The sequence below is a fragment of the Protopterus annectens genome, chromosome 7.part0, assembly GCF_019279795.1.
Source record: "Protopterus annectens isolate FY-2018-M chromosome 7.part0, PAN1.0, whole genome shotgun sequence".
Lineage (NCBI taxonomy): Eukaryota > Metazoa > Chordata > Ceratodontiformes > Protopteridae > Protopterus > Protopterus annectens.
This window is the reverse complement of record NC_056739.1, coordinates 852,077,434-852,102,512: the sequence shown is the minus strand read 5'-3', so window position 1 is coordinate 852,102,512 and position 25,079 is coordinate 852,077,434. Positions and strand designations below refer to the sequence as shown.

Below are 25,079 nucleotides of genomic sequence, written 5' to 3'. Positions count from 1 at the left end.
GTGTGACAGCGGTGAGGTCTGCGGTGGGAGTGACGGATGCGTTTAAGGTGGAGGTTGGATTGCATCAAGGATCAGCTCTGAGCCCTTTCTTATTTGCAATGGTGATGGACAGGTTGACAGACGAGATCAGACAGGAGTCTCCGTGGACTATGATGATTGCAGATGACATTGTGATCTGTAGTGAGAGTAGGGAACAGGTGGAGGAGACCCTGGAGAGGTGGAGATATGCTCTAGAGAGAAGAGAAATGAAGGTCAGCAGGACTAACACAGAATGTGTGTGTGAATGAGAGGGAGTATAGAGGAATGGTCAGGATGCAGGGAGTAGAGGTGGCGAAGGTGAATGAGTTTAAGTACTTGGGATCAACAGTTCAGAGTAATGGTGAGTGTGGAAGAGAGGTAATGGTGAGTGTGGAAGAGAGGTGAAGAAGAGAGTACAGGCAGGATGGAGTGGGTGGAGAAGAGTGACAGGAGTGATTTGTGACAGGCGAGTACCAGTAAGAGTGAAAGGGAAGGTCTACAGGAGGGTAGTGAGACCAGCTATGTTATATGGGTTGGAGACAGTGGCATTGACAAAAAGGCAGGAGTCAGAGCTTGACGTGGCAGAGTTGAAGATGTTAAGATTTGCACTGGGTGTGACGAGGATGGACAGGATTAGGAATAAGTATATTAGAGGGTCAGCCCAGGTTGGAAGGTTTGGAGACAAAGCCAGAGAGGCAAGAGTACGTTGGTTTGGACATGTGCTGAGGAGGGATGCAGAGTATATTGGGAAAAAGATGCTAAGGATGAAGCTGCCAGGTAACAGGAAAAGAGGGAGGCCTAAGATAAGGTTTATGGATGTGGTGAGAGAGGACATGCAGGTGGTTGGTGTGACAGCAAGATGCAGAGGACAGGAGGAAATGGAAACTGTTGATCTGCTGTGGCAACCCCTAACGGGAGCAGCCGAAAGAAGACGAATGCTGATCTGGTGGAATTGGGTGCCTGGTGATACTTCGTTAATTTGATTCTTCACTGTTCCTATAAGGTTGAAAACAGGTGGCGACAACCTCTTGACTTATACACACAGCTCTTAATCAGTCAGGGACAAATTACAACAGAGTCAGCGACACTTCAGAAGTAATAAGGGATGGTCAGGGGCACTTTTAACAGTACTGTTAACATGAGACACTGACGGAATAAGATGCTGTGATTTAGTATGCATTTCCTGAAGTAAAAAGTCTATAACTGCAATTATTGTCATTATTTATTAAGTGCAAGTCACTGTCTTTTGTGCAAAAGTCACCCGTTTTAGGAGAGACTAAAAAAAAAAAAAAAAACTGAGCCAAAATCAGGGACAGTTGGCAGGTATGCTTATAACAGCAGGAGAAAGTTTTGTATCAGTCAGCCTCCATTGCCTACATGGGGAGTGAACTCTGACCAACCCAACTAGGCCGATATGGCAGAAAGAGAAAAACTGAGCCATACTGGTTTCCTGATTGGATCGCATATTTAGTACCTACGACCCTATTTCCATAACATACCATAACTTGGTATGTCAGACATGTCGACAATCCCGGATGAATCTTCATGCGGATGAGTAAAACATCAAAATCTTTATTCATGCATTTAGTAAAACGTTACCAGGTTGTGTGTTAGGCATGGCTTAGGCAGCGCTTGCTACTGTGCACCCGGTGGGCTAAGACAGTAAAACAAAGCCTTAAAACTTTACTGGCCTGTAAGATGTGTGTAGCACAAAGGTACTAAAAATTCAGTTCTACTGAGTATTAATTAAAACGTATGTATGGGATATAATTTCATGTTGCACTAACCCACTGTTTAATAAATATGAGATGTTAATTTGAAAATGTTCTTGCTTGACTGCTTTATTATAAAATAGGGTGGCTATGACTGACTCAGTTTAATATTTATTTATTTTTGCTTGCACATTTTTCCATGACATGTAGTCAGCAGCCACAGAACTGTATACCTAATGCTAACTATACATACTCTTTGTAGGAGGAAGGAATTAATTTCAAGTACAACGAAGCCTCTGTAAAAGAGAGTGACAACATCATGGATAAGTGGATTGTATCGTTTACCCAGTCTCTCATTCATTTCTTCAAGGTTGAAATGGATGGTATGTGCTTCGCTTTTTTTAAAGCTCATTAGGAAAATTGTGTACATTTTTTGGATGATTTGAAAGAACAGTACCTGTTGGGGGAAACAAGCAGTGCCATTAAGGATCAGATTAATAAGCTAGCAGAAAAATGCTTGCATGGATTCCAAACATGAGAAATGTGTTTTCATTCATATCATCAACATTCTAACCTCATGGTAGAATAGTGTGTTAATACTGCTGTTGTCAAATATATTGCATCATTTCATTCTAGGACATTGAACTTTGAATTTACATTTAATTATGAATCTTGATGCGTATTTTGAGCAGTATACATTTTCAGTTAAAATATGCACGATTATCTTTGTGCAACATTCATTTTTTTCTAATCGTTTATATTGTTTTAATTACAGACTTCTTCAGGGCATGAAAAGCTGCCTATCCCCCCTGGCAACCGTCTGCCCCCAACTCAGCCAGTTGGTGCATTCATTACCTTTTTCTTGTGGGGTTGGGGGAGTGAGAGCCAACTTAGGGGGTTGTCATTTAAGCACCCATCATAGTTCATTTTTATTCTTTTGGGCCTAATCCCACAGTGCATGCCAAGTAACAAGTTCTAGGGTTTGGTATGCTGTGGGTGTCTGTGAGAATGCATTGTTCATTTCTACAAGTGATGTAACTTTTCAAGATTGCTCTGCTCCCTTCATGAGTCATTGTTTATTTGGGGTCACTGGTCTTCACTGCTCACTCTCCTACCAGACTGTATGCCCCCTGCACCTACCCCACTGAGATGTGAGCTGGTGTGTCATTCTTCCTTTCTCATGCAAACTCCAGATGGTGTCTGTGCCACTAAACTCTGGTCACTTGGGGTTGTAGTCAGGGCTTTATCCGTGTCTGCACATGAAGCTGTCCGTAGAAGTTGCTTTACTTATTTACTGGTTAACCTACTCCACTGCTGTGGTTAACTACAGGTTTCATTTATTCAAGACTTATTTTTTTAATTAACCCATATGGTTGTTCCTAAGTAGAATATTAGACCTCTTGTATTTGGAGGTTGTCTGTGCACAGTCTACTCATGGTGATATAGCATGCCAGCTACATAGGAACATTTGTCATGGAGCCTTTCATTTTTTTTTTTTTTTTTTTTTGTCATGATCATTGCTGTCAGCAGCAATTTCCTGTGTTTGCATGCATAAGCATATTCGTCATGTGACCAACGGCTTACCAGACAAGACCAGCATTGCCTGTACTGGCTTGAGGAAGGGCACAGTGTTTACTGCTGCAGTTGTCATAGAGGTTCTGCTTGGCTACTTTTCATCAAAAAATGGAAAAATTGTTGGCCCTTTTTGCAAGGATGGGAGTGGTCAAAAGCCCTTTTCATTGTGACAACTGGAAGGGTCCCCTTTACAGACCTCCTCATTTTAAGGTCAGAAAGACAAGAAGAGACTAGATTCAGGCCTGAAGCTACTTGGGGTAAGTCTGTTGTCCAGTCACCCCCCTAAAACCTGATTATGACCTTGTCCTTGACTAATGTGTGCTCAAGTCAAAACTGGTCCGCAGGATTTGAGGTTTTTTGGTAACCGTGGAGGCACACTTTCAGTTCCCACCTTTGGGGAATGCAGCCTGAGGTTCTTGCACCAAACTTGTCTCTTCATGATTAACTGGGGCATCCTGGTGGTCAGCCTAATCCTGGGGAATTATCCTTTGTGTCAGCCATTTACATATTGCTGGTGTTTGGGACTGGAGATTGTTCTCCTGGGACCTGCTTCCAACCCTAAATAGGCCAGTTCCCATTCGAGGAAGATGCATCTGTTTGTCCCATGATGGGGCTCCCGTCTTAAGTCACAGATGTAAAGATAATGTTTGATATTGGTGGGAGCTTCAGATGTGTAAACAAGTGTACATTTAGTGAGCTCAGTCTAAAGCCCACTTCAGCCTCCGCACATGCCTTTTGACAGTGTATGTTCCAGCACCAGTGCATGATGCTCTGTGCTGTTTATCAGGATACTTACTGTTAACAAAACTCACAACAACAGATAGCAGAGATCGTAGTGCTTCCTCCCCTTCCAGATGCCATGAAGATTCAGTGGATCCAAAGACCTTCTCTTTGGATAGACCTTCAGACATACAGGAACCCCCTTCTTTGGAGACGCCTTCCGAATGAGGTACAGTAACTTAGGTTGGCCTTTTTCCTCTGCTGTTTCAGAAATACTGGTGAAGTTTTTAGGGCAGAAGTTTGAGGAACCATGGATGATCCCCTATTAGACCCAGTCCTTAAGGCTTTATTAGACCAATATGAAAATGTGATAGTTCTATCCCACTGTCCTTAAAAAGGCTGGATGCCCTTTACTGACTACTGCCTGATTAGACAGATAACTCCTTTAACGTTGCAGTGTTGACTCCTTTGTGTTTCCTTCAGTATGTTGTAGGCCCCAGAAATTGCAGCATTCTGTCACCTTACTGCTGGAAGAGATGGAGTTTAGAGGTTTTGACTTTGTGTAGAAAAAGACTGCTTGCACTTCTGTGCCACAGTGGACTTAAGGATTGTTGAACTGTTCATCCCAGTTCTAGCTACCCTGTTATAGAAGGTGGGTCATTAACTAGAAGACATTCCTCAGTCTGAGCTCAAGGAAGACTGTTGTGAAACCCTGTTCATGGCTTCCATAGCATGGTGCCATCTATACCTTTGTAATGTTGGCTACACTGATACTTTGCCTGAGGTTGCAGACTAGGTGTGTACCTGAATTGGATGGCGTGGATGAAATTCTTTCCTCAAGTATGAGTTAAGGAAAGAGATCCTTAATGCCATTTTCTTTGGTGAATATGCATTTTTGCCAACTTGAGCAGAATTTGATTGATTACCATCTGAAGAGGAAACACTATATGCTGTGTGGAGGTCCTTTATGATAGCCTACCTCATAGTATTGCCCTTTTTGCTGGCTGTGAAGCTACTATGTTTGTTGACTTCTTTAGCTGGCCTGCAGTACCACAGTTAGTGTGGTGTTGTCCACGCTAGGCTTTGGTTTTTTTGAGTTCACTTTGTCTTTGGGAGCTAATCCAGTGGTCCAGAGATATCTGGATATAGTCCCCTTTAGCCACATATTGTAGTACAGGATGCCTTCCCTGGAATGGTTCCACTGGCATATCATTTCATTTCAGCAAAGCTTATGGAACAGACCCATACTATACTACGCAAAGGAGACCATAAACACTGTCCTGGTGTGGGTGGAGGGACTAGGGTATTACTACCATGTGGTTCAGAGGAGTTTGGAGGTCTTTCCACTCAGCCTTCGCATCTGGTACATTGATTTTGGGTCGCCTTGTGATTTTACTTCGGATGTCACAGTGGCTCCTTGTTGTGGTGTGGACATGAGTGACTTTTGGCATGTCTGTACAGGAAATTCATCTGCTTTGTTCTAAATGGTAGCACTTAGCATTTGATGTTAATTGTGGTGTTCACCGTGGTTGCCAGAGCCTTCCAAGACAGGTATGGATGATCCTGTATCAAGACTACTGGCTTTTTGTAGCCCTGACTAGGGAATATCTGAAGGTGTTTTTGCTGTGAGTACTGTCATGGACACAGTCCCCACTAGGGTTTTCGATAACTTAGATTGTCCCCCTGAGCCCTAACTCAGGATGCCCTTTGTAAGGTGTAGCTGGATATTATGAGGACAGCCTGTTTTTGTCAACCATTTCTGTCCTTGTAGAGGGCCTGGGAGGTTATGGCTGTGCCACCTGGATGATGATGCAGCACAGAGCCCAGATTTGAACAATGCTTTACGTTCCCAGCTTGATGACAAGAGTTGCGCTTTCTGACCCTGTTTGCATACTTGAGGCTGGCATTATTCAATTGAGTTATCAGTGGCTCCTGGGATCATGCACATGAAGACCACCTGTTGGTGTCAAATCCCCATCCAAATCCTGAAGTGGTCTGTTCCCATCAGTCTAAAAGTTTGCAGGTGATCCCTTCACAGTCCTTAACTGGCACTTTAGTTGCAGGATATAATGTCCACGTAAGTTTCAAAACTTTGCAAATTTTGTGGACTACTCTGAAGAGAGAGGACTCTGCACCAGCCAGCTGTAGTTTAGAGTACTCCTGGCCTTGAGGGTGTTGGATAAGAAGGTACCCAAAGAGTAATTTATTCATTTAGACCATCAGCCTATTGTCTGGACTCCAAACAAGCTAGGAAGTGCATGGTCATATTCCTTGTACAGAGAATTGATGCTCTTTAAGTTTGACCAAAAGCTTGAGGCTTCTGTCAGTCAAGAGTTTTCCTTCCTTAGGAAATGTCAGTGGCTCAGCAGTTAGCATGTTTACTATTGGTGGTGGAAGATAGAAGGCTGTGGGTGCTCTTCCCACTCAAGGTCATTGGATTTATTTTTGTAAAGGTTAAAAACTGCTATGGAATGTAAGGCTAGGCTCCTTAAGATTCTCACAGATCAAATAGCCTAGTAAGTACCTATGAAAAGAACACACTGTTATTTTCTGTCAGCCATTTAAAAGCCATGCCTGTTCAGGGATGCCCAGAAATGGGGCTGGTAGGACAAACCTGTACAACCACAGGCCTTAGCTCTGACATAGACTTCCTTAGTCTACAGGTGGTCTTTAAGGGGGTTGCAGATGCTAGGAAGCTTTGTACTTGGCAGGCTTGTGTCTCCTAGTGGAAACAGTTCTCCATTTGGCAGATTGGTACTCTGTACTTTCTAGTTGGCTAGTCTGACTTATCATAGACACCTGCTCGATGTGATTTTTATTCCATAGTTGTGCTGTGTATAGTGTTGGCCATTTTTGTGTATTATCACCAGCACCCAGGACAAGCTGTTCTTAAGTGAGTGCTGAATCTGTGACTTTCATTGTGGAACCTTTTTCACATATGGGACTTAAACTCTAAGGTAAAAAGGCTCATCTGCTTTTTGTTTGAGACTGATGGCTAAGTGGCAGTGAAATTTGTTTTTTGGAAAATGCTGCTCATTTTACTTATTTGTAAGTCGCACCTTCATGCTTCAAGTCCTTGCATATAAGGAAGTGTAACTGGTCATTCACAGGAAAGGAGTATCTTTCAGGATAGTTTCATAGTTTCATAGTATAGTACTAGGCTATCTGCCCTGGGGCATTTGTAAGCCTAGCCATAGTGATGTGGCTTTTGCCACCCCATGAAATGGTACAAAAATGTACAGAATAAATCTAGAATACTGTGCCTCTGTCTAGTAGTGACACAGTGAAGGTCCCCTTATATAATAGAATTAGTTTACTGTGCCCCTGTCTAGCAGTGACACAGATGTGACCCCTGAGGTAAACTTACGATCTCCCATCCACTCATCAAGATTTCTCTTGAAGAGAGTCAGTGAGGGGCTCTGCCTATCTGAACTAGGATCCTGTTCCAAAGCATGGGAAACCTCTGGGTTATGAATCTATCCCTCCAGCATGTCCTATTCATACTTGTGCCGAGGTTTAAGACTTTAGCTCTCGTGGTCCTGATGGATTTGGATTTTTGAGGTGGAGCATGTCCATCAGATCCTGATTGGACATGGCCTTGTACGTCAGGCAGAGATCACCTCTGAGCAGGCGGTATGCTACGAATAGAGCTGAAGGTTCTTTAGTCTGGCAGAATAAGACATATGTTGGAGACCCTTGATCCTTTTGGTGAGGTACTTTTGTGGTCTCTCCAGCTGTTGCAAGTGCCGGGTGAGGTACATACCAAATGGGGCATTGTACTCAATCATGGGTCTGATGAGGGAGGAATATAGGGGTACAATGACATCCTTGGATCTGGATGTGAAACCCTTCATGATGAGGTGTGCAAGGTAGAATGTTTTTCTAACCACTTTGGCAACGTGGGTGTCAAATGAGAGGTCGCTGTCTACTTGGGTCCCTAGGTCTCTGATTACTTTTTCCGTACTCAGTGGGTTGCTGTCTATGTGATAATTTGTGGGTACTTTGTTTTTTCCAAAAGGGATGACTATACATTTTTTGGCATTTAGTTTAAGGCTGTGACTACGGCACCAGTTGTCCGTTTCAGTGAGGCCTTTTTGTAGGATGTGTGTATCTGCTGGTGTATCGACTGTGGCGCCTAGTTTGCAGTCATCTGCGAACTTTATCAGCCACAGGATGAACACGTTTCTCACAGTGTTGGTTTCCTCGGTGTCCCTATACCGTACAAGTGTTCTATATTGATGCATCTTGTGGGGGTGGGCCTTGTGAAGTCTGTTCTTTTAGGACTTTTCCATCTGCTCTCTGGCCTAAGGTGATACTCTAGTTTCGTCCTTCTTGGTGGGACGTCATAAGATTTAACCCAACCTAGGACTTGTCAAGGAAGTTTCTTTAATAAATTTAGAAAATGTGTTCTTACCCTGTCAGTTGATCTGCTAGTAGTTGGGTTCCCCTTGATTAGTGTGGAGTATATTTCTGATGTTCCCTGAGGGTAAGTGGTGCTGTCAGCTGTAGCTATTTTAGTGTCATTTAATTCAGTGAAGTATACATTTTAATATTAGTTGTTCAATACTGGGGTGTCAGAATCTATATCTCTTCATTTGAGGGAAGGTTATGGTAAGTGCATGGGGCAGCTGTCAGACCTTGGTGAGAAGTATGCTTATACAGCTAGCATGTTTTATCATATTGTGCATTGCTTGAGTACACTGACATCTCTGACTATATTCAGCATATTGATCATTGCTATGGTAGCCTTAGCTATATGGGTTTTATCCTGCAAAGGATACAATAGCTGTCCAGCTTCTAAAGCTTCAAGGTATCTTCCACACGCCCAGTTGGTCAGTTTGAGCTGAGCTGACTAAAAAGATATGTTTGGGCACCAAGTCCTCCAGAGCTTTCCTACTGTTGAAGATGAGTGCTCTCTCACGGGCTTTTGAGGTTTGAAGACCAGCTTTTGCAGATACGTTCCCTTTGTGGAAAAACCTTCCACATTTAAAAAAATATTTTATTGTACTTTCCTATTTAAAACAAATATTTCTAAGTTAAGAGTTTGTGTTTTAACAGACTGTCCTGAGACTTCACTGTATTTTTAAATGGGGACACACTTTTTTTTCTTGCAGTTTAAAGTTTAAAGTAATTCTCAAAACCTTTTTTTCCATGGAGAATTTATTTTACCTTTTTGGGCTGGCAAAGTGCCTTAAAGTGCTTTTTACCGTGTTTTATATGAAAAAATAAATTTAATGATTTTTTTTTAACCACCTTTTGCTGTTTGTTCTTCCCAACAAAGGAGCACCAATTTTGGCTGGACAATGGAACAGACTACTGGTCTCATGAATGGTCCTTCTTCCAGTTGCTAAAAAGAAAGCTAAGTTGCCACCACAGCAAGTGAACAGTTTGCCTCAGCTGCAGGTGGGTGACTGCTGTGGCCATAACTTGTTCCTCGGGCCCCTTAGCTTTGATTTCAGATCCCTCTGGTGTAACATCTACAATCACTATGGACTGGGGGTTAGCCACATCTGTTGCTGTTTGGGTCCCCTCACTAGACAAGGGAGAGCCACTCTTGGCAGTCTTGGGGGGGGGGGCAGGGGACACTTCCCTGTTTGGTCAGAATGTGTCCATGTCTGGGGTAGCTCCTGCTGCCATCAATAACACTGTTAGTCCCATTTTTCCTGTCAAAAAGAAACTGAAAACTAAACCTTTATCTACTACTACTATTTCCTTAGACCTTTATCTACTACTACTACTACTATTTCCTTAGACAGATGTAGTCTACTGGGTCTGGCTCGGGGTTTAATTCAGACCATCAAGCCTTTCTTATAAGATGGTTTCTGGTAAGAGAAAGAGGGCTAGATCTTTTTCTGAAGAGATTCAAGATTCTGAATATGACAGGAAGATTAAGGGACAGATGTAGGGTTTTCTCCTCAGTTGTCCGATTCAGACTGAGGAGAGCTTTGTTTATAGCTTGCCCTATGAGGGTTTCTCTTTTTCTGAGACTATTTCCCGGATGTGCTAGTATTTTTAGTGGGGCAATACTGATGTTTCTCAGTCCCTCAGAAAATACTATGAGCTGTTACAAGAGGAATTTCAGAACCTTTACCCATTCCCCCAGTTCTGTCAACTCTGGAGGATGTTTGTCACTGTTCTTCGGTCTTTTAAATTTTTATATTCACTTCCCAAAGCTGACCCAAAAGCTATAGCTTTAGTTAACCCTACTGCTGCTAAACATTCGACTAGTTCCATTCCTACTCTTTCTGACAAGGATGGCAAGATTATTAATAAGCAACTTTGATTTTCAGAATTTTGAATTGTCTGGCTCATGTTAAAGTTTATTCTGACTAATTGTGAAAGTATGAGGAATATTTTGTCTGCACTTTTTTCTTGTGAGTTAAAATATGCTTTTAACAATTCACTTTCATCCGTTGTACACGCCACAGCTCATTGTTTGCACAATGTGTACAACTCCATTGATAGTCCTTCCAGAGCCGTGTCCACTGGTACTATTCTGAAGAGGTTTGCATGGTTGCATTCTCATAACCTCCCAGATATGAAAATGAAATTTTAAATTCTCCTTTGGGTAGAGATAATTTTTGGTCCCACTGCTACAGAGGTTATCAAAAAGTGTGGTATGAAAGGGGTAAATTAATGCAGGGAATTTCGCAATATATTTCAGCCCTCCTTTTCAAATTTTCTAAGAGATTCTCTAACCCCTTCAGTTTTGGCTAGAGTTTCAACGAAATGTGGTTAAGTAGACGTTTAAGAAGAAATGGCAAAGGGGTTCCAAAAATTATTCAGGATCCCACACCCAAACCAAGGACAAGTCAGAATGGTTATTTAAGAGGAGTTGCACAAGAAGTCTCCAAGAAAGCTGGTTACTGTTTGGATCTTAATTTTTTTGTTAGAGAAGCTAATAGTTACTACATTTTAACCTGATAATCTGTCTGACTTGGTATTCTTAACATGGAAAACTTTTACTGATTGCTACTATCTCTGCAGGAAGAATATCTGACTTGCAAGCTGTTATGGCAAGTCAGACCTATCTCATTTTCCACAGATACAGGGTTTGAGAACTAATCCTTCTGTTATGCATGAAGTGGTATCTAAGATTACATTAAGCAAAACTATCCATCACCTGAACCTAATAATGAGAGAGAGAGGATATTATCTTTCAGATCTTCAAATCGATTGCTCATTTCTTGTGAACTTAAGAAGGGGCAACCTGTGTCAAAATGGACTATTTCCAAATGGCTGTGTCAAGATTTTAACTTTTGTTATACTCACCAAAACAAAACTAGTTCAGGCAGGGTCAAGGCTTACTCTGCCACGGCTTTGGCTTCATTTATGTTTTTTTTTTTTTTTTTAGAAAGGCCTGGATTCTAGGAACTATTCTAGAAGTAGTAACTTAATCCACAATAAATATGTTTGAGGCATTACAAGCCTAGGCCTAGGTCAGGCTTTGCTAGGACCATTCTCCAGGGCCTTCTGGATCCCTTCTCCTTCCACGTCCTAAATGTAATAAGCTAGGGTACTCTACCTTGTATAGCTGAGGCTAATGCAGCAGTGATCAGTAAGATGAATGTAGTACAGTTGTGTATCTGAACTGATCATAACAGTAGATGTTTGAATGATCACTGCTGCAGTAGCCATTCCTTCTCTCCATCCCCCTTGTGTGTTGTTTATGACAGGGTGTGGACACATTTTTTTTATTCTCAGCATTGTTCTTTAGGGCTCAGCCTTCCCTCTGTCTGTTGGCAGGCAAGGACTACAGTCCTGCTCTCTACAAGGTCAGGACAAGCAGCAGTAACTGTGACATGCAGGAAAGTTCTGAAGGGCTTGGCTCTCAACCTCTCTTTTTAGTCAGCTCTGCTCAAGCTGACTACTGGTTTGGATGAGTGGAAGGTGCCATGAAGCTTTGGAAGCTGTCCAGCTCTTATATCCTTGGCAGGACGTAACTAATATATTGTTAAGACTTCTGAAGCAGTGATCATTCAAGCATCTGTTATGGTAAGTTTACTGACCTTGGGGTATTGCTAAAAAAAGGGCAGAATTCTAAAGAACTTCCCATACTGTGGCTTATCAAAGAAATGACAGTATCCCTAGACATTTTCAGTATGTATTGTAAGAAATACAGTGGTAATTAGCAGTATATCTCCTGTATCGGAAGCAGTCTAAAGTTAGAAGTCGATATGAGGTAGGTAGGATGACAGTTGCTTATGAGAAATTTGATGACTTGTTTGACTGAAATTTACCATGGCGTGTACACTTTGTTGAAACCCAAGACTTGAATAAATGAAGCAGAGCATTTTTGAATGATATCTTCTGTGAAGAATGTATATTCATTAAACCTTTGTGAGGAAGGTAGAGTAAAACTGTAGAAAGTATTGGAGAAATACCAGGATAACAGTAATAAGGACCATAATAGGTGGACTTGTCTACTTTTGTCTCTAGGCACCTGAACATTGTTCCTGAAGTTGTCCTGATATCTTTGTAAGCACTCTGGCCAGTGTCAAAGGAATGGCAGACTGGAAGAACGGTGTCCTTGTACAAATCAAAACAGGAAAAAAATAAACTTGCATATCTCTTAGGCTTCCAACAGTAGCTGGGAAGGTAAAGGTCATGAGGTTGATTGATCTAGAGGACAGTATCTAGGACAACCACCTGCATCATTTGCTGTCCGGAAGGCACCCCCCCCCCTTTGAACTTCAACTAACTTTTATGATTAGGTTTTGAGCCAACTGAGCAAGGGATTACTGGTAGATGTGACCTAGTTGCCCTTGACCAAGAGCTTTGACTCGGGCCTGCTCATATGAATGTTGGGAGAGCTGTAGTGGATTGAGGTGGGACTGGTACTATGAAACTGAATTGCTACAAGGTGCAGTGATGGGGGTGCAGAGGGCTGTAGTTAGAGAGAGAGATTGTCAATGAGAAGAGTGGTTATAACTGAGTGATACTGGGATTGGGTCTTTTCCATTACTCTTCATTGTGTTTTGTCATATTTGAGGGAGTAAAGATGAGGATCAGCCTCTTCACTGATGAGACAAAGATAAGTGCAGCAGTGAATGATGGGGGAAGAGTCACTGGTGAGGAGTGTTGGGGGGGTTTGACAGCTTGGGCAGTGGGCATGAAACTAATGGCATTGGTAGAGAAAGGATTTGGAGGTGTTAATCATACCGCTCAACTGTACACATTTTCACAGAATGTCCAGATTTTTGCCTCATATTTGTGGTCCATTTTTCATAAAATTGTGGTTTTCTGGCACATTTGTGACAAATCATTAAAGACTAAAGTTAGAAAATGACAGCCATTTGAGTTTCAGACTTCATACCCTTCAAAAATTTATGCTAATGCAACACCTGTTATTCTATCAACTTTATAAGTTTGTATTTAAACATTGTCCTTACTTTTGGTCCTTTCCCCCGCTTTTATTTATGACGTTGTCCAGATTTCTTGCTCTAAGAGGTTGAGAGGTATGGTGTTAATCACACCTAAATTTGTACCACTAGTAACAGAGAAAGAGAGCAGTGGCAGCAGAAAACAAAATAATAGGATGTATCCTCAAAAGAATAGATGTCCGTAGCAGAGAGAAATCCCTGCTCTACTGGAGGAGGTTTGATTGTTTGCTGTGAGTTGGCTCCACTTTAAGTACAAGTTATTGTTTTGTCTTTCCTTTTTGTCCAGCGTGTTTACCATACCAGATATGATGAAAGGTGTCTTTGTGGAGAAGGGACTTTGTTCTTCCGGGGACAAAGGCTTTTGATGGCCCCAGTAGAGAGAGATTCTGGTTGTGTCAGTGGTTGGAAGGCTCTGTAGTTATGGGTTCATGGGGTCTCCAGCACCTTGGAGAAGTCCTCTCTAGTCTCACCACAAAGGATTGCCTTCACTTGACAGAAGGACTCCAGGAATGTTGTTAGTCACTTCCATTACATTGTGCCCTGGAGCTCATGACTCTGGCATTCTGGGCGAGGGTGCAGCTTTAGGTCCAGACACAGACCTTCCTGTATCATGTGGGTAGAGTGATGGCCATAGTCTTTATGGTCCCATTTGCACACCTGAGGATGCTGATTTTTGGGGTGACCTGTTCCATCAGTTTGTCATGGACCTTCTTGTGGTTAGCCTGTAGCCATCAATCTTTAGGGTGCTGTATGATTCCTGCATTTCTTGTTATGGGTCTTCACTTTCTGCAGCAGAACCTGTCTTTGGTCTGGATGAGCCATTTCACTAGTGGGTTAGGAAGCTCCCATCATTTTTGCTTGAAGGGGAAGTAGAGATTCAGGATTGAGGTATTCCACACAAACCAGTTGGAGCTACTGATGTTTTTTTCTTGCCCTCATGACCCTGAATGAAAGTTCAGAGTCACTTCTCTTTCATTTAGGCTGTCAGACAGTGGTGTAGTGCATGAGTTGGGAGGTAAGCATAGCATGTAGTTGTAACCCTTTGCAGATGAGCAAGATAGGGCTGGCAGTAGACCTTTTGCACTTGTCACCTTGACAGCCATTAACATAATGAGAGAAGTGAACTCTAGCTCCAGCTCGCTCTTGATCTCTTTGGACTCTTGTTCCCTAGGGTCTACAGCAATGGATCACCTTGGAGACGGACTTGTTTGTCAAGTGGAAGAATGCAGTCCTGTGTTTGTTTACTTGGATCACCATGGCAAAAGGGAGGTTATGGTGGGCTCATTTTGTTTCCTATATCCCTTTCCTTGGATTCCTTAAGTATTCTGTATCTTGGTGGAAAATTCAGGCAAATGTCACAAAACGGTTTCTTGTTGTCCTTTGGTGAACACAAACATTTGACAATCTTCATTTAGATTACAGTTGCAGTAGGCCTGACTGGTGGTTATTTAGTCCCAGAAGGCCTAGATGTCTGGCCTGACTGGTGGTTATTTAGTCCCAGAAGGCCTAGATGTCTGGCCTGACTTCCAGGGCTCAGCACCCATTCTGTTCCTGACATTGTGGATGCCTTCCTGTGTAGGATGTCAGGATGTCTAAAATGAGTATCATTTTAAGCCATATTAGATTATTTCTGCCACAGATTCCAGTGTGTGCAGTGGAGTTTTGACATATGTAGCCAATTGTGGTTAGGCTTGCTCCAGACAAATCCCCCAGTGAGGTACCCATTTTCTTCTTTACGTATTTTATTTGCCTGCTGTCAGTTAACCCACTCTTTCCTGCTTATCAAGGAGAGGGTCTGCTGGGAGGGCCCATCATTCAGAGAAGGGATCAGTTCTGGTTTGAGGCTTTCTTTAGTTTCCATGTCATCATCTCAAACACTTGGTGAACAGTGCAGGAGGAGGTGCAGTGGGACAGCATTGGAGGATATCCTGTCACTTCTGCAAAGTTTTTTTCCTTCCAGGTATCTCTGCCCTTGCCCAAGACACAAGTGGTGAGTTGCTGTCTCCACCAGGAAAACAGCACTGCCCAGTGTGCCTGTGAGTGTGAAACCCCTCCCTTATCTCATCTCCTGCGACATATGAGTGGGTAACACCCCTTCACTCATTGCCTTGCTTCTCCATTGCTGGAGCTGCTGGCCATCTAGGATGCTGTCCCCTGCATCACAAAGCAAGAGTTTCTTTACTTTCTTTAGATGTTCATCGTGTTACCCTGCTGCAGTCATCACACTTGGGTTATCCTGCCATCAGGCGGTCCCGCAGTCAGCCCGAATTCCAAAGTCTTGGTCCGGCGTCGGTTGCTGTCGCTTCTTCCCTGACGTCAGTGCGCCAGGGGTATATAAGAGGCATCCAACGCCATTTTCTTCAGTCTTTCTTGCCGCGCGGTGCCTGAAGCAGAAGCAGTTCGCAAGTGCCGGTCGGCCGACACCTGAGATTTTCGAATCGAGTTTCAGTCCTAAATCTTCAAAGCTAAGTACCCCGTTGGGGAACCTTTTCTTGCCTCAGTCCGATGTCAGAAAAAGTTAACAATTGCATTTCTTGTGGGAAGCAAATACCTCATAAGGACTTTCATTCTTATTGTATACCTTGCCTAGGCCCAGACCACGACGTTACTGGTTGTCGGTTTTGTGCTAGGTTCAATAAGCGAACTATAAAGCGATGCTTTGATTTCGCACGACACTACTTCGGTAGGAAATTTAATTACACTATGCCGTCAGAGCAACCGACTACAAACGCAAAGATAAAGACAGGCAGCCTAGATCCAAGCCAGACTCCGAGGCCTCGGCTGGGCCGGTCGCCGGTTCTCAGTGAGGCGCCTACGCAGCCCCTGGAATTGGAACCCCAGACCACTTTGGATTCTCTAGCAGAGAGTTGTAGGCCGACGCAGCCATTTTCTTTAGGCCCTACAGACGACATTGCAGAAGGAGAAGCCGGTGCTGTAGGAACTCCTTCGGTTTCAGAAGGTGTCTTTAGACCGACTACTCTCAACATAAAATCTTATGCTAAGCTTAAGACTCCTCTAAAACCAAAAAAGACTGCACTTCAGTCTCCAGTTCAAGGCCCCATGCCCAAGTAACAGATGCTTAAAATGGCTGAAGATTTGATTTCTTTAATCAGGGGTTCCCAACCCCCCCCCCCCAACAAAAGGCCTAGACAATAGGAGGATTATGCCTCCTCTGATCAAGTGTCCATTTCCTCAGGCTCCTCTGAGGAGCAGGATTACTCCTTTCCCCCTTATGAAGATTCTGATGCTGAAGATTCCATTCCCTCAGCTTCTCCCCCTGAAGACTATTCCTTTGGGGAACCTTACATACCATGAGGGAACATTTCCACTGGGAAGGTCAGGACTACTCCGACTCAAAGAAAAGGCTCCGAGAGTTTCTTTTACTCCCCCAGCACAGACCACTTGCTATCCCCCAGTTTTAGACATTGTGGATGATGTTTACTTAGAATCTAGTCTAAATCCAGATTCTCTGCCTCCTGCTCCAGCCAAACCAGATAGATACTATAGAGTGCCTGACTCACACAAATTCCTTTACAAAAGCCCTGTTGCTGATCCAGAGACAATCTCCCAGGGTCCCAAAGGGGCTAAAAATCCTGTACCCTCGGAAAGGGACTCCAGAGCACTAGATAGGTGGGGGAAGAAGGTTTACACCTCAGCTACTCTAGCTATGAGAGAACTAAGTTGTCAATTTCACATGCTTAAATACCAGCAATTCCTAATGTCTCAAATAAAACAAAAGATGAACACACTCCCTCAACAGTCTGAGTTCAAGGAAATGCAGGATCTGTTGCATGCAGCTGAACAGGTGGGCAAACATACTTTACAATGTGGATTTGATTCCTTGGAAGCTTCCTGTAGAGCAGCTGTTACTGGGTCTGTTATACATAGACATGCTTGGTTAAAGGAACAAACTCTGCCAGAGCATGTTAAAGCAAAGTTACTAGATGCACCCTTACAGCTGGATGCCTTATTTGGGGTTAAAGCAGAAGAGGTTTTAAAGAAAATGGAGGATAAGGCAAAATCTATGCAGATGGTCAAAGATTTCTTACAGGTACAGCCCCCATGCTTCAGCAGAAATGGGCCAACAAAAAATTGGTCCTTTCCAGCTTCTGACAGACCACAGAGGGGTAAATACAGGCGCCCAAGGGGCAGAGGACAAGCACAAATCCCTTACAAACGACAATGGGGCACTGCAACACAGAAGGGAGGAGAAGACAGGTCCCAAACTACTAGAAGGCAAACACAATGACTTAAACCTCAAACTGCCAAGCAAAACTCTCTTGGCAGCTAACTTGGGAGGAAAATTAGCACTTTTTGCAGACAACTGACGCATCGTCACAAAGGACAAATGGGTCCTAGACATTATCTCACAAGGATACAGATTCCATTTCCACACCTTGCCAAGGATAAAAGGAATGCCAAACCTGCCACAAAATCAATGGGCAGAGGCACAAAAACAAATTGCAGCTCTCATGGACATGAGAGCTATTCAACTGGTACCTACACAGGAGCAAGGCCAAGGATTTTATTCAAGGCTCTTTCTAGTCCCCAGAAAGGACAATGCTTGGAGACCCATTCTGGACCTTTCAATTCTAAACACCTTCTTGCAAGTACCCAAATTCAAGATGCTAACACTGCAGCAGCTTCTTCCCATGTTTGGCAAGAAAGCTTGGCTAGTAACGTTGGACCTCAAGGAGGCATACCTGCATGTCCCTATCAGACAAAATTGCAGAAGATACCTCCGTTTCATTGCAGGTTCAACCCATTACCAATTCTCTGCACTGCCCTTTGGCTTATCTACTGTGCCCAGGGTCTTCACAAAATGCCTGGCACCAGTAATTGCATACTGCAGACAAAGAGGAATTCAAATATACCCATACCTGGATGACTGCCTCATCCAAGCAGAAAGCAAGGACATTCTCGTACAACATCTGGCTTTTGTAAAACACCTAAGTTGCCTAGGGTACACAGTAAACGAAAAGAAATCAAAACTAGTGCCCTCACAAAATATGACATTCCTGGGTACCAGCTTGAATACAACTGCCCAGATGGCATATTTGATGCCAGACAAACAACTTCAACTAACTCAATACTTCAAAACAATGGCAACAAAGACCCAACTCCCTGCAAGAAAATTTCTGCAAGCCTTGGGCCTCATGGCATCTTGCATACTAATAATACCATTTGCAAAACTGCATATGAGGAAATTACAATGGTACCTAAAAAGCTTATGGACTCAACACAGCCACAGCTTGGAAACAATGATACCTCTCATTCCCTGCCTTCAACAGGAGTTTCTATGGTGGTCACAGGCATGTCACCTCAACAAGGGTCAGCCTTTCACCTTACCCCCAGCCAGGCAAGCTATGACAACAGATGCATCGGACTACGCCTGGGGGGCACACATGGCAGGACGGTGTGTTCAAGGCATATGGACTGCAGATCAAAGGAATCTGCACATCAGTCAAAAAGAAATGCTAGCTGTACAGAATGCCCTGACAGCCTTCAAGGACCTCTTACATCCAGGACAGCTTACAATAAGGACAGACACCACAGTAATGTGGTACATAAACAAACAAGGGGGTACACACTCCTACCCTCTATGCAGGCAAGCAATGACCTTGTAGAACACAGCACTGGCTTACCAAGTTCAGTTACAAGCTCAATTCCTGCCAGGAAAAAAGAACACATTGGCAGACGACCTAAGCAAGAAACATCATGGATCCCCACGAATGGAAACTGGATCCACAAGTATTTGCAATGATAACTCAAAAATGGGGGCACCCAGACATAGACCTGTTTGCCAGCCCCCAAAACTATCAGCTAACAAAATTTTGTACAAGGACATTTCACTATCAAGCTTGGAAAGTGGACGCACTCTCATTCAGCTGGAAAATGCTGACAGTATATGCCTTCCCTCCATTGCCCCTTCTCACAAAGGTGCTGCTGAAAGTCAGGATAGAGAGACCCCAATTGATGCTCATTGCCCCAGACTGGCCACGCCAGCACTGGTACCCGCTATTAAGGAATATGGCTCAGGGCCCACCATGGATTTTACCACAAATTTCTCATCTGCTCACACAGCAAGACAGTCAGATTCTACACAGCCAGCTCAAAACCTTAAATTTGGCTGCATGGCAAATCACCTAAGCAACCAGCCAGCTCCTCTTTCACAAGCTGTTATGGATGTTATTCTGGAAGCTAGGAGGCCCAGCACCAGGAAAGCCTACTCAGACAAATGGAAAAAGTTCTGCGCCTGGAACCAAGCTAAAGGCCAAAATACCCTTCAGCCTGACATACCTCAGATTCTACAATATTTAACTGAGAATGTTACACAAAGGGCTTTCTTTTTCATCTATTAAAATCCACGCCTCAGCTATTTCATCTCACTACAACACGGATCCTCCCTTATTTTCACATCCACTTCTAAGGCAGTTTCTCAGAGGGGCCAAAAACATTAGGCCTCCCAGGAGAGCACCAACACCAACTTGGGACCTCAATTTTGTTCTGGAAAAACTTACACTACCTCCTTTTGAACCAGCTTTCTCAGCCAACTTAAAGTTTATATCATGGAAGACTGCCCTGCTGCTAGCAATTACTTCAGCCAGAAGAGTCTCAGAGCTTCAGGCACTAATGGCAGTAGAGCCTTTCCTCATTTTTCATCAAGACAGAGTTTCTCTATGAACTAACCCCTCCTTTATGCCTAAGGTGGTATCCAGTGTGGCTCTAAATCAAACCATCCATTTACCCACCTTCTTTGCAAATCCACAGAACAAAGGAGAAAGACTCCTGCATTCCTTGGACATTCACAGGCAGCTACGTTACTACTTGGATAAAACTAAGGTTTTCAGAAAATCTGACCAGCTTTTTGTATCCTATGCTACAGCATCACAAGGAAACGCTATCTCAAAACAGACCATTTCCAAATGGATAGGACATTGCATACGTTTTTGCTACACCCACCATAGAAAACCAGTTTCTGCTAGCATAAGGCCCCACTCTACCAGGGCAGCAGCTACATCTACAGCCTTCCTCAGGGGGGTGCCAACCAAGGATATTCTGGAAGCTGCAACTTGGAGTTCAGTGCACACCTTCACCAAACACTATCACTTACCTCTTTACTCTAGGACTCGAGCTGGCTTCGCCACTGCAGTTTTGCAGGGCCTTCTAGCCTCCTCTAACCCTGTTTGACTCCACCTCCCATCCTTAGCTTTGGGATTCTACCCAAGCGTGATGACTGCAGCAGGGTAACACGATGAACATAGTACAGTTTTGTACCTACCATAAATGTAGATGTTCGAGTGTATACCCTACTGCAGTCCAGGTTAACCTCCCTCCATCCCCTCTGACCTAATTAAAGCCTTTCAATACCTTAAAATCAGATACAACCTTTGTGGTGTATTTGCTTATAGCTGGAGAGATGTTTTGTTTGTGCTAAACTTTTATTATTGGTACTATCTACTGACCACCTTTTGGGGGGGCACCTGACATCTGGGGCAAGAAAAACTGAAGAAAATGGTGTCTGATGCCTCTTATATACCCCTGGCGCACTGACGTCAGGGAAGAAGCGACAGCAACCGACGCTGGACCAAGACTTTGGAATTTGGTCCGACTACGGGACCACCTGACGGCAAGATAACCCAAGTGTGATGACTGCAGCAGGGTATACCCTCGAACATCTACATTTATGGTAGGTACAAAACTGTACTTTTTCAGTGTACATCTGGGTAGAGTATAATTTTTACCTACATGGTGTGACATCAGACTGCATTAGGGTATGTTAAGGTCTATGGTAGGCAGATTCCCCACAAACCTTTGACAGTTGTTTATTATTTAGGTCTAGGGCATGCTCTGCTACATATTCATCTCAAAAACTTAAAAGTAAGCAGCATTTGTTACAGAACTGTCTGGACAAAAGGCACAAGGTGTTTACCTCGTCAGCTATGTTGTCCTCTAGTTCATCTTTGGTCTCCAGTTCCCTTTTAAAAGAAGCATTTAAGCAGAAGTTTGGAAGAGATGCAGGTGACTTGCTTTTTGCTTTTGAAGTCTTATTGTTGCTTTGTACCTTCCATACTGTACCTCTCATTTTTCTGACAAGTAGACAAGGCTTCTTTGGAGGCCATCTTGCTAAAGGAAGGAAGCGCTTCCTGCAAAACTGATGATGATTCATTGTCCAGGTTGTGTTGCACATTCCCAGTTGTCCATTGCTGAAGCACAGGGGAGGATGGGACATTAAGGATGACATTGCTGCCTATGAGATGGAAGTCCAGCAATCCTATCCTTAGGAGAAGACTTCAAGGTGAATGTTCCATCTGAAAGGACATGCAAGCAGAAACCTAAATCACCAGGCCTAGTCTACCTGTAAGTGTATTGGTCTCAGATGTTTGGTAGGTCCAACTCCAGACCCTCCCTGAACAGTAGGTCGCTTTGATTTGAGGGTTTTTACAAGCCTTCCAAAGCTTGCAACCATGTGTAGATCCCTTTGCATCAATTGCTCTTTTGGGTAAAAGGAAGAAAGAATACTTTTCTGAAAAGGTCGATATAGACTTCTCTTGACAATGGAAAGATTGAGTTGCAGTTTTCAAATGCCTTCTTCCTTAAGCTATCACGCAGGCACAAAACTCTATTTCCTTTGCTTCTCCCACACTGGCAATGTAATTTAGCGAGGTGCTTGGTAGAAAGACAAAATACTTTCATTGGGAGGGAAAGGAGGCATCAGAGGCACAATAAAAATACTTTGAGTTATTTGGCCTAGATGTCCCTAATCATACAGCAATTCTGCCTGTTTTTGGGAGCTCTGCAGGGTGTCTTCCTTGTATATGTCTTTCCATATCACTGTTACAGTATTCTTTACCCAGTGGATTTCCTGCCAAGGGTAGCCCAACTTCTGGCCATTATATTAAAGCCTTTAATTTTTATAGGTGTCGCACGTATTCTCCCTGCTCAAGATGTAGGGCATAAAGGTGACATGCGGATGTACACACACTTAGAACTTCTTTGTCTCCATTCTGAACACCATTGTTGAACATCTGTCTGAAAGCCCATTTGCCGTGCTGGTTACCAAGCCGTGTTTTCATACAACTGCCCCAATTGGGGTTTCTTCTCTCTTATTTGTTATGGTTGTTGTATTCATGTCATCCAGAATGGGAAAGTATCCGTGTGGGAGGCAGATTCCTCATAAAGACCATCGCAACCAGTGTCTCTTTTGTTTGGGTGCTTCCCATGATCTGTCTGCCAGGTATTTGTGCCCAAGACCTTGCATAGTAGTTGCTCCTTCTTGTCCATATACCTAGAGAACCATTGTCTGAAGTTGACTGGGGGTGCTGTGGTGAATCCTCCCCATCCCAAAGGCCAGACCTTTACCAAAAGGCAAAAAAATTTAGGTCTGATCTGGCTACTGGCTAGTCTCCCCTGGACGTCTTTCCTGAGGCCAGTGAAAGCCCAGAGGACCATCTGGTAGTTCAGATTCCTCTGCAGCAACCCTGTTAGAGATCAGCATGGATCTGGCTTCTCGCACATATTTGTAGGGTTTTCAAATGTCTTTACCTGACATAGTGGGAACCTTGGCTGACTGTTTCCAAAGGACCTAGGGCATTCATCAGACTATAGTTTGGGAGGAGATTCCTATGACAATTATTGAATCTTGCTGGGGTCTGACCCAAGGGTGTTTCATGCAGACATCCTGAAGAAAAGCAAAACCAAAGCACATTTCCCTTGTTAAGGATCTCCCATATGAATGTCAGGATTTCATCAGGGTTTATTTAATGTTTTGACTGCCTTGAGGCCTCCTCAAGGGGTCTCTGCATCTATTCCTCCTTGGTCTTCCACTCCATAAAAGACCCAGGGAAATGGATTCCACGGGTGAGGACCTGGACTCAGAAGAAGAATTTTTGGCTTCCTTTTCCCAGATCCTTTCCCTTTTGGACTGTGGTTCAGAAGAGAAAGATTCCAGATTCCCCCTGGAGGATTATTTTAAATGGGACTGTTCTCGAGTCTCTGAGATTCAAAAAAGATATGAGTTCTCACAGATGGAGTCCCTAAGCATTCTGCTGTTTCCTCCTGTTCTGGCTGTCCTCCTGGATACCTTCTCAGCCGTGTCTGTAGCTCCTGACTCTCAGCCTCCTGCACCTAAGAAGCCAGATTCTGTGAAGTTCTGAGGAGTGCAGATTTCTTTATAAATTCCCTTCTGTAGTGGGTGCCTTCTGTATGGAGTCTGCATGTCCTCCCTGTGGTCACGTGGGTTTCCTCCGGGTGCTCCGGTTTCCTCCCACATCCCAAAGACATGCTGTAGGTGGATTGTACACTCCAATTGGCCCTAGGTGTGAGTGTGTGCGTGTGTGTGCCTTCCGTGGAAGGTTTGGCACCGGGCTGGCAACTCGACACCGTAAAACTCTACTGCCAATCATGTGCAGATAGGTGATCCGCTGTGGCGATACCTAACCGGGAAAAGCCGAAAGAAGTGTCAGTGTCCTCCAGTAAGCCCTCTAAATTATTGCCCTCTACCAAGCTGCTGCTTTCTGATAAGGATAGTAGGGCTATGGAAAGGCTGGTCATAAAAAGTTTACACTACTGCCACTGTGTCCTTTAGGGCCGTCAGTTACCAGACTCATATGACAGTGTCTATTTTGGCCCTCTTTTCTCAGATTTCTAAGGAGGTTTCTGACCTTCATGACTTTGTGGAAAAGTCTTTTGCCCTTTCCCTGCTAGGCTTCACTTCATGTTGCCCTCAACTCAGTCAAATTTAGCTATGATGCAGCTAATACCACTTCCAGGGCTGCTGTCTTTGGTTCACTTAGAGACAATTATTGGCTTCATCTTCAGACTTTGCCTAATGACATTATGACCAAACTTTTAGGTGCTTCTTTGAATCTTTCTGGATCTGCTTCAGTCAGACTTTTCAAGTCTCTCCAGGACAAGGGTAAAGTCTTACAGGAGTTGAAACATATTTTTGTTTTTTCTTTTCCCAAATTTCAGAGGAATTAACCCTCTGCTTGTTTTTGTTAATAGGCAGTCTCATCCTCTTCCCAAGGGTAAGATGGGTACTAGGTATGTGCCTCCTGCAAAGTCTCTCCAGACTCTTGCCTCCCAGAAATCTCATACATGATAAGTTGAGTTCTGTGTGGCAGTTTGCTTTCTTCTGTCCTCAGCCAGATTCCCTTTTCCCTCTGTCTGTCCCGGCCTCTTCCAAATTGGCTACAGATAACTTCAGAATCTTGGGTTCTGTCCATTAACCGTCAGGGTTACTTCATTGTTTTGAAATGCTTTCTTCCCTTTTCAGGCATTCCTCAGCCTCCTTGGGAATGGGTCTATCTGTAACCATCGAATAATATTTACATTGAATGGCTAAACATCGAACCCTAACCATTCAGCAAACTTTCATTTCACTGATCAGGAAAGTAACTAATTGGCCAACACTTCCCTGTCTACCCTTTTCCCCACTGTAGTGTGGTCTCGGAGTTGGTATATACCCCCACCTGGGTAGATTTGAAATGCTGTGTTTTTTGGGACAGTAAAGTGTTGGCTAACTATTTACTTTCCCTGGTGAAAAAGTGAACGTTTGCTGGTTAGGGGTCAATGTTTAGCTGTTCGATGTAAATGTTATTTGATGGTTAAACGTAGAGCCCTTGGGAACAGCTCTTAAATTTACCAGCGGTTATTCATACTCTTTTGG

The 25,079-nt window shown here is 43.6% G+C and overlaps 1 protein-coding gene across 2 annotated transcripts in view; it reads left to right on the top strand.

Annotated features, from left to right (window-relative positions):
- The window catches only part of IARS1 (isoleucyl-tRNA synthetase 1), a 1,809,950-nt gene that overhangs the window by 924,206 nt on the left and 860,665 nt on the right, over positions 1-25,079 (top strand). For both annotated transcript variants that reach the window (XM_044077404.1, XM_044077403.1), the window contains one exon: positions 1,993-2,113. In XM_044077404.1, coding sequence (XP_043933339.1) covers positions 1,993-2,113 — 121 coding nt within the window. The remainder of the gene's footprint in view (positions 1-1,992; positions 2,114-25,079) is intronic.